The sequence below is a fragment of the Zophobas morio genome, unplaced genomic scaffold (assembly GCF_036711695.1).
Source record: "Zophobas morio isolate AGI-343-1 ecotype UQ-CSIRO unplaced genomic scaffold, CSIRO_AGI_Zmor_V1 ptg000010l, whole genome shotgun sequence".
Taxonomy (NCBI): Eukaryota; Metazoa; Arthropoda; class Insecta; order Coleoptera; family Tenebrionidae; genus Zophobas; species Zophobas morio.
The window spans coordinates 685,543-699,121 of NW_026972115.1; the positions used below are offsets into that span (position 1 = coordinate 685,543).

General features: G+C 33.7%; 1 protein-coding gene across 2 annotated transcripts in view; it reads right to left on the reverse strand.

The window, feature by feature from the left end:
• Positions 1–13,579, reverse strand: part of LOC135126079 (basigin) — a 43,961-nt gene that overhangs the window by 1,429 nt on the left and 28,953 nt on the right. For both annotated transcript variants that reach the window (XM_064051875.1, XM_064051874.1), the window contains exons 3-5: positions 6,766–7,058; positions 200–415; positions 7–142 (exon numbers count right to left, since the gene is read on the reverse strand). In XM_064051875.1, coding sequence (XP_063907945.1) covers positions 7–142; positions 200–415; positions 6,766–7,058 — 645 coding nt within the window. The remainder of the gene's footprint in view (positions 1–6; positions 143–199; positions 416–6,765; positions 7,059–13,579) is intronic.

Here is a 13,579-nt window from a genome sequence, read left to right on the forward strand (position 1 = left end):
ACTTACTGGTCTGGACTTTGGTCGGTGTCGCTTTCTTCTAATTCGGTTTTGTTACGTTTCTTCTCGTATATGAAGATGATGGCGCAGAGAACGAACACTTCGGCACATATGCCCAAGAATGGCCACAGGGCTGCGTACTTGTCTAAAACAACGAAGAAAGAAATTTTTAAGTATCGCGCTACAGGGTGTTTTCTCGTACCTTTAATGCGGACTGCGCTAGTCATGTTGAACCTTTGTCCGTCCTCGGACTCGCCGATGCATATGTATTCACCCCGGTCGCCCATGTTGACTTCGTCGATTTTTAGCTCGCCGTCGGTCACGTTGACTTTTCTATCTTCGTCGTAGTACGGTACTAGCCTAACACGCTCTTCTTTTCCTGGCAGTTGCGTGTAGTTGTCACCACTGGTGGTGTTTCCTTGAAAATGAAGAAAAGAGTTAGTTGTGAAGAAAAAAAAATTATGAAGGATGGTAGAGGTACAACAGAGAAGGAAACTAAAAGTGGAAAAAATGGCCCAAAGCAATTATAGAACTTCCGTCGTCGCACAAGCGTAACCACAGATTTTCTTGAATAAAGTTTCCGATGACGTCATCAACTTTTTGGAGGGGATCAATTTTAATCATCGATTTCTTAGAGACACTGAATCAACGACTATAACAATTGGTCGAAAATTATTTCGACAGAACTTTCCTGGCCTCTGAAGTTCTCCAACCAATTCTGCTTCTTTGAAAAATTATAAAATTTGTTCCCGAGAAAGTTTCACGGGAAAAAATGTAGATATTCTCAATTTCTCAGTGCATGCCTAACTTCGACTGTTTATGTTTATACTTTCAAAGTTAAATTGTAAAACATAGGAATGAAATTTTGTGTGTTTTTTTTTTAAATCTGGGTGGGAAGGGTAAAACGCCAAAACGGATTCATAAATCACAGCAGCTGTTATTTTATAAAATTTAAAAAACATTTATTTGGCAAAATTGTAAAAAAACACGTCATCACTTTTTTGGAGGCATCAACGAAAAATTTTGATCAACCAAGCTTACGATAACCTTAAAACAGAAGATCGAGAAGTCGAAAAATTGAAAAATTGAGGCATAGAAAAACTGAAAAAAAATTAAACGTCGACAAAATCGAAAAATTTAAAAATCAATAAACTTAAAAATTTCAAAACTGAAATATCGAAAAATTTGAGAAATTGATAAAACTGAAAATTGAATAATTTAAAAAATTTTAAAAATCCCAAAAACTCGAATATCGAAAGACTGAAAAATCAAAGAAAAATTGAAGAATAAAAAATCGAACAATTTAAAAGCCGAAAAGTTAACTCGAAAAATCGAAAAATTGAGAAATCGAAATATCGAAAAGTCGAACAATTTAAAAACCGAAAGTTAAATTGAAAAATCAAAAAAATCTAAAATTTAAGGAATTTTTAATTAAATAATCGAAACATTGAAAAATCCCAAAAACTCAAATACCGAAAGATTGAAAAATCGAAGACAAATTGAAGAACAGAAAAACTGAAATGAAACATGGAAAAATTGAGCATGTGAGAAATGGGAAAATCAAAAAATGGAGAAATCTAAAAACCAAAAAATAAAGAAAATCAAGGAATCGAAAATTTGAAAAAACAAAATATTGAAGGACCAAAAAATTATAAAATCAACACGTTGAAAAGTCGAAAAATTGAAAAATTTTTGGATTTAAAAATTGATAAAACTGAAAAACGAACGATTTAAACACCGAAAAGTTAAATTGACGAATCGGAAAATGTAAAATTTAAAAATGAAAAACTGACAAATCGAAAAACGGAAAAATTTAAAAATGAACAAACTGAAATATCGAAAAATTGAAAAATCCCAAAAACTCAAATATTGAAACATCGAAAAATTGAGCAATTCGAGAAATGGGAAAATCAAAAAATGGAAAGATCTTAAAAATCGATAAAAAATAAAATCGAGAAATCGAAAATTTGAAAAAACAAGCTGAAAAATCTCAAAACTGAAATATTGTAAATTGAGAAATCTAAACGTTGAAAAGTCGAAAAATGAAAAATTTAAAAACGAAAAATTGACAAATCGAAAAACCGAAAAATCAAAAAATTGAAGAATCGAAGAAAAATTTGGAAATCTAGAAATCGAAACATCGAAAATTTGAACAATCGAGAAATCTAAAATTTAAGAAATCAAAAAATTAGATTATCGAAAAATTGAAAAATTGCAAAACTCAAATATTGAAAAATTGACCAATCGAAAAATTGAAAAATCCAGAAATCTAAAAATTGGTAAAACTGAAAAAATCAACAAATTGAAAAAACTTAAAACTGAAATATTGAAAAATTGAGAAATCTAAACGTTGAAGTCTAAAAATTTAAAAACAGAAATATCGAAAAATCGAACAATTTAAAAACCGAAAAGTTAAATTGAAAAATCGAAAAACTGAAAGAAAATTGAACGTCGAAAAATTGAGCAATCGAGAAATGGGAAAATAAAAATATCGAGAAATTTTAAAGTCGTAAAATAAAAATCCAAACATTGAAAAGCCCAAAAATTGAAAAATCAATCTAGAAATGATAAAACTGAAAAATCGAACGATTTAAAAACTGAAAAATCGAAAAACCGAAAAATCAAAAAATTCAAGAATCTAAAAATTGAAAAATTTGGAAATCGGGAGGTCGAAAACCGAAACGTCCAAAAATTTGAGCAATCGAGAAATTGGAAAATCGAAAAATCCAGAAATCGAAACATTCAAAAGTCGAAAACTTGAAAAATCCAGAAATCTAAAAACTGAGAAAACTGAAAACTCTAAAAGTGTAAAATTTAAAAACGGAAAATCGACAAATTGAAAAATCTAAAATTTAAGGAGAATTTGAAAAAACGAGAAATTGAAGAATCGAAAAATTTATAAAATCAACAAACTGATAAATGTCAAAACTGAAATATCGAAAAATCCAAATTTTAAAGAATTGAGGAATCGAAATATTGAAATAGCGAAGAAAAATTGAAGAATAGAAAAACTGAAAAAATATTAAACCTCGAAAAATTGAGCAATCTAGAAATGGGAAAATAAAAAAAAATCGAAAAATTGAAAAATCCAGAAATCTAGAAGAAATTGATAAAACTGAAAATCGAACAATTTAAAAACCAAAAGTTAAATTGAAAAATCCCAAAAATTCAAAATATCGAAAAATTGAAAAATTTTGAAATGGAGAAATCGAAAAATTTATAAACCGAAAAATTGAAAAATCTAGAAACCTAAAAATTGATAAAACTGAAAATCGAATGATCTAAAAACCGAAAAGTTAAACTAAAAAATCGAAAAATGTAAAAATTAAAAAACGGAAATTTGACAAATCGAAAAATTGAAAAATCCCAAAACTCAAATTGAAAAAATTGAAAAAAAAAAAACAATTGAAACATCGAACAATTGAAAAAAATTGGGAAATCGAGAAGGGGAGAAACCGAAATATCGAAAAATTGAGCAATCGGGAAATCAAAAAATCGAAAGACCTTGAAGTCGAAAAAAAAAATTAAAAAATTTAAAAGCTGAAAAATAAAATAATGGAGAAATCGAAAATTTGAAAAAACCAGAAATTGAAGAACCGAAAAATTGGAAAATCAAAAAATTGAAACATTGAAGTCGAAAATTTGGGGAATCGAAACATTGGAAAGTCGAAAAATTGAGAAATTCATAAATTTAAAAATTGATAAAATTGAAAAATCGAAGAATTTAAAAACCGAAAAGTTAAACTGAAAAATCGAAAAATGTAAAATTTAAAACGAAAAATTGACAAATCGAAAAACAAAAAATCAAAAAATAGAGACACCGCAATACGAAAAATTGAGCAATCGGGAAATCAAAAAATCCAAAGACCTTGAAGTCGAAAAAAAAATTGAAAAATTTAAAAGCCGAAAACTAAAACAATGGAGAAATCGAAAATTTGAAAAACCTAGAAATCTAAAAATTGATAAAACTGAAATATCGAAAAACCGAGGAATCGAAAAATTGAAAAATTCAGAAATCTAAAAATTGATAAAACTGAAAAATCGAAGAATTTAAAAACCGAAAAGTTAAATTGGAAAATCGAGACGCCGAACATCGAAAAATTGAGCAATCGTGAAATCAAAAAATCGAAAGACCTTTAAGTCGAAAAAATATTTAAGAATCGAAAAATTGGAAAATCCCAAAACTCAGATGTTGAAAAATTGAAAAATCGAAGAAAAATTGAAGAATAAGAAAACTGAAAAAAAATAAATATCGAAAAATGGAAAAATCGAAAAATCTTAGAAGTCGAAAATTTGAGAAATTGAAACATTCAAAAGTCTAAAAATTAATAAAACTGAAAAACCAAACAGTTTAAAAACCGAGAAGTTAAATTGGAAAATCGAAAAACCGAAAAATTAAAAAACCAAAAATCGAAAAATCTAGAATTTAAAGAATCGAAGAAAAATTAAAGAATAGGAAAACTGAAAAAATTAAACATCGAAAAGTTGAGCAATCCAGAAATGGGGAAATCGAAAATCGAGATTTTGAAAAAACGAGAAATTGAACCGAAATATTAGAAAATCGAAAAATTGAGCAATCGAGAAATGGGAAAATCGAAAAATTGACAAAACGGGAAACTGAAGAACCAAATTGGAAATCGAAAAATTTAAAAATCAACAAACTGTAAAATCTCGAATCTGAAAAATCGAAACATTGAAAAGTCAAAAAATTGAAAAAAAAAGAAACATCGAAAAATGGTAGAATCAAAATATCGAGAAATCGAAAATTTGAAAAAACGAGAAACTGAAGAACCGAAAAATTGAGAAATCGAAACACTGAAGAGTCGAAAAATTGAAAAACCCAGAAATCTAAAAATTGCTAAAACTGAAAAATTCAACAATTGACAAATCGAAAAACCGAAAAATCATAAAACGAGAAATCGAAAAATCCGAAAGTCAAAAAATAAAAAAAAAATCGAAAAACAAAAATCAAAAAACGAGAACTCGAAAAATCTAAAATTTAGGGAATGAAAATATTAAAATATCAAAAAATTGAACAATCGAAACATTGGGAAATGAAGAAGTCGAGAAATTGAAACATCGAAAAATTGAGCAATCGAGAAATGGGAAAATCAAAAAATCCAGAAATCTAAAAGCTGATAAAACTGAAAAATCGAAAAACCGAAAAATCAAAAAACGAGAAAACGAAAAATCTAAAATTTAAGGAATTAAAAAATTTGAAGAATCGAAAAATCTTAAAAAGTTGAAAATTTGAAAAAGCGGGAAATTGGACCGAAAAATTGGAAAATCGAAAAAGTGAGAAATCGAAACATTGAAAAATTCAGAATCCTAAAAATTGATAAAACTAAAAAATCGAAAAATTGATGAATAAAAAAACTGGGAAAATCGAAAAATCTGAAAGACGAAAAAAAAATCGAAAAATTTAAAAACCGAAGAATAAAGATATGGAAAAATCGAAAATTTGAAAAAACGAGAAATTGAAGAACCGAAATATGCGAAAAGCGAAAAATTTAAAAATCAATAGGCTGTGACTTCATGAACATTCAAATTTTGATTAATCATTTACCATCCTTATGAAAACCTTAAACCGTTTGCAAGGTTTCAGAGCATTCGGTTTTTCAGTTTCAAAGTCAAATTGCAAAATTTTGTTATATAATTTTGATTTTTTTCCCAAAAATCTGGATGTATAGGGTAAAAACTGAAGACGGATTCATAAATCACATGTGACGGAGATTTCTTTTTATAAAATTGAAATAATATTCACCAATGTAAGTTTTCTAGGTGACGTCAACCTATTGTTTATCCAAATTTTGGTTAGCGTTTTACCATCTACACGATATTCATAATACACATATAAAATTTGTTAACAACCGGTCCAGTAGTTTCGGAGATTATCCGTCTAATAGAAATTCGGTCAGAAGGTAGACAGACAGACCGAAACAGAAGACCCATTTTTTCGTACTCTACGCGTCATGCAACGTCGAGAAAACAGAAGTTGCTTATGCTCAAGAAGTAAAAATATAGACACATTATTAAACCACGAACGATGCGAGTCCACACTATAAATTTCAGACGATAGTAGTGATGACGTCATCAAGTTTTTGAAAGGGACGACAATAAAAACGGAGAACTCGACCAATGTGTCGAAATCTGACGTCCCTGACGTACAGTAAACAGACTATTTTCGTATCAGTAATAAAATTTTACAATCGAAAAGTCAAACAGTGGAAATTCCGAATCCGTGAAATTATAAATTACAGATTGGGGGTCGTCAAATCGTCCAGGGGCGGATTTGCGCTACTCGATAATGACCGATAATTTCGTTCCAAGCGAATTTCCGACGCACAACTACTTCCTGATTGCAACCCTGACAGATTGACGAGGGTATTTGGCAGGGAAGTCGTTCAAGCAATGTTCCCTGAACGAACTAATAGTCCATAAAATTTTATTAGCATACAAAAATAGTGAAGAATTATAAATACGTATTAGCATTTTTTGGAAAAGAATAGATCTTTGTCGAATATAAGTGAAATTTTTGGCGACATCTCACGCACGGTAATACGCATGCGTGCATGACGGGATCAAGTGGGCCGTCGCACCACTACCAGAAAAAAACAATAAAATAAAAAAAAAAAGGCAGCTACGGAGGAAACCACGACTGCCAACCGCAACACATATAACACACCGCAAGCGCCCATCCACTCATCCTCCTGGTGCCACACCCGCCACCCAGTGCAATAGGTGAAAATTCTCCAACTTCCGACTTACTGTACCACCACTGGAGCGTGAGATCCCCCCGCACCTCGCACTTCAACGTCAGCTTCTCGCCCTCGACGACGTTGGTGTTCTTCGTGACCCTGACGCCCCACTTGGCGCTGGACGCCGTGGCCAAGGCGACGCTGTCCTGATATCTGGCGCTGCCGATGGTGAGGACGCACGTGTAGTTGCCGACGTCGTTCTCCTTCAGGTCCTTCAACGTGAGGGTGTTGTTGTTATGGCCTTTGATGACGACGCGGTCCTTCAAGTCGCTCACTTCCGTCACCAGCTTGCCGCCTTTTTCCCTGTTGACAGAACGAGGTCAAGTTTTAGTTTCGGACGTGTGTGTGTTGTACCTCTGGGGTTATTTTCGGCCGGGAATCGACTAGGTGTGCGGTGTCGAAACCACCGGGCAAAAATAAATATCTCAAAAATTCGAGAGCGCTGCAGGAGTCGGGAGGTTCGTGAGGTCGGGCACGGACGTCACGGTTTCGACGGGGGAGAGGGGGGATGGTGTTGCTATTATTTAGGACGGTTTTATGTTCGAGTGTTTACAAACGGCCAAGGAGGCAGCTGGTATTGTATTTTTAGAGGAATTTGATAATTCGGAAGAGCGGACGGTTCGGGGTTGGACGAAGTCGCGTTTCTTGAAAACACTTAAAAATAATTAGGTAGGGATAAAACGGGAATAATTGGGTCGTCGGCACACCGTGGATAGTTCACATCCTGTATTATAACGTCGCTAATGAAATTGGCAAAAATCGGCGGACTCAAGGCTGACCTCTGAACAACCCCGAACTTGTCGATATCAGTAAAACAAAATAATATTTCCATTTAAAAATATACTGTCCTCTGGTATTGTATTTTCAGAGAAATTTTGATAATTTGGGAGAGCGGACGGTTCGGGGTTCAACGAAGTCGCGTTTCTTGAAAACGGGACTACACAACACTTAAAAATAATTAGATAGGGACAAAAGCGAGGATAATTGGGTTGTCGGCACACCGTCGATAGTTCACATCCTACATTATTATAACGTCATTGACGAAATAGACAAAAATCGGCGGACCTAAGGTAGACCTCTGAACAACCCCGAACTTGAGCTTGTGTGATCCCTTCCATAAAAACATTCTTGCACTCTTTGTCTGTTATTTTTGTTACTGTTATCAGTAACACAATGATGATTTGATTCAATAATGTAGGGTCCTTTGGTATTGTATTTTCAGAGAAATTTGATAATTCAGGATTGGGTGAAGTGCTTTTCTTGAAAATAGCGCCACACACCAATTAAAAATCATTAAATAGGAATGAAATCAAGAACAAATGGGTCATCGGCGCACAGTGGATAGTTAAGTCACGTGTTATAACGTCGTTGACCAAAAGCGGCGGACTCACGGCAGACCTCTGAACAACTAGCACTCTTTGTCGGTGATTTTTGTTACCGTTATCAGTAAAACAGAATAATGATTCCATTTAAAAATGTACTGTCCTCTGATATTGTGTTTTCAGAAAATTTTGATAATCTTACACAAATTTTCCATTTTAACCTTGTTTTAAGTTTCTTCTTATGAAAAGAAGTCTACACATATTACAACAAAAAGTCAAAATATAAGCCCGCCCACCCGCCCTGTCTCAATTGTTATCATTTTTATTTATTCGCCGTGAACCAAGAGGGCGGAGCGTAACTGCAATATACTCATTTCTTTACAAGAATTCAAAAACATGTTTTTGAGTATCTTGTTGTTCAAAGAATACTATGTATATTAAGAAGGAAAAAACAAAATATAAACCCCGCCCACCCACCCCATCTCAATTGTAATGATTTTTTTATTCTTAGAAACTTAAAACACGTTTAAAATGGTAAATTTTTGTAAGGAAATATGGATTTTGCAATTAGGCTCCGCCCCTATGTCTCCAACGAATGAAAACTTTATTACTATTTAGTTCAAGGCAGGTTAATCTTCAGCGTTAATTTTTTCTTAATATACATTGTATTTTTTGAATAACACTCAAAAACATATTTTTTATTTATTGTAGAGAAATAAGGATTTTACAATTAAGTTCCGCCCCCTTGGCTCACAACGAATGAAAAAAATCATCAGAATTGAGATAGGGCGGGTGGGCGGGGCTTAAATTACGTCTTAAAAACTGAAAACATTTAAAATGTTAAATTTGTAAGGGGAAATATCGATTTTGCAATTACGCTCCGCCCCTCGGTCTGACAACGAATGGAAAATTCATGACGGTTGAGACTGAGACGGGGTGGGGCTCCTCTGTTGTTTTTCTTTTTATAACACGATTACCTACTCAAGAACATATTTCACATGAAATTTGACATACTTTTAAAAAGTATGTCAAATTTCGATTAGGACATCGGCGCTTTGGGATACTCTGTAAACTTCCTCATTTTTAGGCGGTCCCACTCTCCCCTGCCTGTGACGTCTTGTCTTTCAGGTAATTTTAAAAGAATCTCAGGGACCCCTCGCGTTATGTTTTTGAAGTAAACTGAAAGAATCCAGGGGATTTCTTGTATTTTGTTTTTGCAGTAATTTGATAGAATCTCGGGGACTCCTTGTGTTTCGATTTTGAAGAAGTTTGAAAGAATCTCAGGAGTCCTAGATGTGTTGTTTTGAAGTAGTTTGGAAGAATTTCGGGGGCCCCTAGTTACGATTTTGAAGTAGTTTGAAAGAATCTCGGGGACCCTTTGTTTTGATTTTGAAGTATGTTTGAAAGAATCTCGGGGGCTCCTCGTGTTTTGATTTTGAAGTAGTTTGATAGAATCTCGGGGACCCCTTGTTTTCACTTTGAAGTAGTTTAATAGAATCTCGGGAATCCCTTGTGTTTTGATTCGGAAGAAGTTTGATAGAATCTCGAGGATCATTTGTGTTTTGAATTTGAATAATTTAAATAATTTCGGGGACTCTCAATGGGTTTTTTGATCCAATTTAAAATAATCTCGGGGAGCCTTTGTATTTCGACTTTGAAGAAAAAAGAATCCCGTGTGTTTTGATTTTGAAGAAGTTTGAAAGAATCTCGGGGAACCTTTGTGGGTCCTGTTTTTGACGTAATTTAAAAGAATCTTGGGGACCCCTTGTATTTTGATTTCAAAATAATTTGAAAGAATCTCGGGGACCCCTTGTTATGATTTTGACGTAGTTTGATAGAATCTCGGGGACTCCTTATTATGACTTTGAAGTAGTTTGATAGAATCTCGTGGATTCCATGTGTTTTGATTTTGAAGAAGTTTGAAAGAATCTCGGGGACTCTTAAGTGTGCTTTTTTGAAGTAGTTTGAAAGAATCTCGGGAAACCTTTGTGGATCTTGTTTATGGGATAATTTAAAAGAATCTCGGGGACACTTTGTGGGTCTTGTTTTTGATGTAATTTGAAAGAATCTCGGGGACACCTTGGGATCACTTCTATTTTGATTTTGAAGTATGTTTGAAAGAATCTCGGGGACTTTTGATTTTGAAGAAGTTTGAAAGAATCTCGGGGAACCTTTGTGGGCCTTGTTTTTGATGTAATTTGAAAGAATCTCGGGGACCCCTTGTTTTGATTTCGAAAAAGTTGGACAGAATCTCGGGGACTACTTATGTTTTGATTTTGAAGTAGTTGGATAGAATCTCGGGGACTCCTCGTGTTTTGATTTTGAAGAAGTTTGAAAGAATCTCGGGGAACCTTTGTGGGTCTTGTTTTTGATGTAATTTGAAAGAATCTCTTATTTTACCTTATTTTGATTTTGAAGTATGTTTGAAAGAAGCTCGGGGACCCCTTGTTATGATTTTGACGTAGTTTGATAGAATCTCGGGGATTCCTTATTATGACTTTGAAGTAGTTTGATAGAATCTCGGGGATTCCATGTGTTTTGATTTTGAAGAAGTTTGAAAGAATCTCGGGGACTCTTAAGTGTGTTTTTTTGAAGTAGTTTGAAAGAATCTCGGGAAACCTTTGTGGATCTTGTTTATGGGATAATTTAAAAGAATCTCGAGGAGACTTTGTGGGTCTTGTTTTTGATTTAATTTGAAAGAATCTCGGGGACACTTTGTTTTGATTTGGAAGTAGTTTGATAGAATCTCGGGGATCCCTTCTATTTTGATTTGGAAGTATGTTTGAAAGAATCTCGGGGACTCCTTGTATTTTGATTTTGAAGAAGTTTGAAAGAATCTCGGGGAACCTTTGTGGGCCTTGTTTTTGATGTAATTTGAAAGAATTTCGGGGACCCCTTGTTTTGATTTTGAAAATGTTGGATAGAATCTCGGGGACTCCTTATGTTTTGATTTTGAAGTAGTTGGATAGAATCTCGGGGACACCTTGTTTTGATTTGGAAGTAGTTTGATAGAATCTCGGGGACTCCTCGTAATTTGATTTTGAAGAAGTTTGGAAGAACGTACCGAGATTTCAACATATTTCACCATATATAAAGCTTTTAAAAGAACTTAAGCTAAATGAACAGCGTTTCTTACATTACGTAAATTTCATTAAAAAGATTCTAGAAACTCATGTTCCTGAATATCTTTTTGCTAAAATGATTAAAAGAAATGAAATAAATATAAGAGACTTAAGACATGTTGATCAACGACTCGAGATTCCTGTTCACAGAACTGCAAAGTTTCAGTCGTCTTTCTCCTACTTAGCATCACATATTAACAATAATTTTTTGATATATTTAAATGCATCTAGTTCTTGTATCAAAAAGAGAATTAAGTCTGATATTTTAAATGGTCATGACATAAATGTTAATGTTCGTCGATTTTAAGTTTGACTATGTTTGTTAGGTTGTTTTATTTATTTTACTTATTTACGTATTCTAATTGTATATTGTATGTTTAATGTGTGTAGGTATGAGTTAGAATCGTTTTAGTATCAGGGTTAGCCTGCATTCTAACTTTTTGTACGCTGCTGTAGTTGTGCAATAAACTTATTCTTATTCTTATTCTTCTTCTTAAGAATCTCGGGAAACCTTTGTGGGCCTTGTTTTTGATGTAATTTGAAAGAATCTCGGTGACCCCTTGCTTTGATTTTGAAAAAGTTGGTTAGAATCTCGTAAACTCCTTATGTTTTGATTTTGAAGTAGTTGGATAGAATCTCGGGGACTCCTTGTGTTTTGATTTTGAAGTAGTTGGATAGAATCTCGGGAACACCTTGTTTTGATTTGGAAGTAGTTTGATAGAATCTCGGGAACCCTTTGTATTTTAATTTCGAAGTAGTTTGATAGAATCTCGGAGATCACTTCTATTTTGATTTTGAAGTATGTTTGAAAGAATCTCGGGGACTCGTTGTATTTTGATTTTGAAGAAGTTTGAAAGAATCTCGGGGAACCTTTGTGGGCCTTGTTTTTGATGTAATTTGAAAGAATCTCTTATGTTTTGATTTTGAAGTAGTTGGATAGAATCTCGGGGACCTCTTGTTTTGATTTTGACGTAGTTTGATAGAATCTCAGGGGCTCCTCGTGTTTTGATTTTCAAGAAGTTTGTAAGAATTTCGGGTAAGCTTTCTGGGTCTTGTTTTTGATGTAATTTGAAAGAATCTCGGGGACCCCTTGTTTTGATTTTGAAAAAGTTTGATAGAATCTCGGGGACTCCTTGTGGTTTGATTTTGAAGAAGTTTGAAAGAATCTCGGGGGACCTTTGTGGGTTTTGTTTTTGGCGTAATTTAAAAGAATCTCGGGGACCCTTTGTGGGTCTTGTTTTTAAATAATAAATAAATAAATAAGATTTATATGCCCAACAGAATGATGATTTTTTGATGTAATTTGAAAGAATCTCGGGGATACCTTGTTTTGATTTGGAAGTAGTTTGATAAAATTTCTGGGACCCCTTCTATTTTGATTTTGGAGTAGTTTGAAAGAATCTCGGGGATCCCTTGTTTTGATTTTGACGTAGTTTGATAGAATCTCGGTGGATCCTCGTGTTTTTTGATTTTGAAGAAGTTTGAAAGAATCTCGGGGGCCTTAAGTGTGTTTTGACGTAGTTTCAAAGAATCTCGGGCGCCCTAAGTGTATTTTTTTGAAGTAATTTTAAACAATCTCGGGGACCCCAGGTTTTGATTTGAAAGTAGTTTGATAGAATCTCCGGGACCCTTGGTATTTTAAATTCGAAGTAGTGTGATAGAATTTCGGGGACCCCTTCTACTTTGATTTTGGAGTAGTTTGAAAGAATCTCGGGGATCCCTTGTTTTGATTTTGACGTAGTTTGATAGAATCTCGGGGGCTCCTCGTGTTTTGATTTAGTTGTGTTTAAGTGTGTTTTTGACGTAGTTTGAAAGAATCTCGGGCGTCCTAAGTGCATTTTTTTAAGTAGTTTGAAAAAATCTCGGGGACCCCATGTGTTGATTTTGAAGTAGTTTGATAGAATCTCGGGGACCCCTTGTATTTTGATTCTGAAGAGGTTTGAAAGAATCTCGGGCGCCCGAAGTGTATTTTGTGAAGTAATTTGAAAGAATCTCGGGGACCCCAGGTTTTGATTTTGAAGTAGCTGGATAGAATCTCGGTGAGCCTTTGTGTTTTGATTTTGGGGTAGTTTAAAAGAGTTTCGGATACCTTCTATGGGTCTTCTTTCTGATCTAATTTGAAAGAATCTCGGGGAGCCTTTGTGTTTCGATTTTGAAGTAGTTTAAAATAATCTCGGGGACCTCTTTATGTTTTGATTTAGAAGTAGTTTGTGGTAGTTTGAAAGAATCTCGGGGACCCCTTGTTTTGATTTTGAAGTAGTTTGATAGAATCTCTGGGACCCCTTGTGTTGTGACTTTGAAGAAGTTTGGAAGAATTTCGGGGACCTCTTGTACTTTGTTTTTTAAGTAGTTTGAAAGAATCTCCGGGACCCCCTGTGGG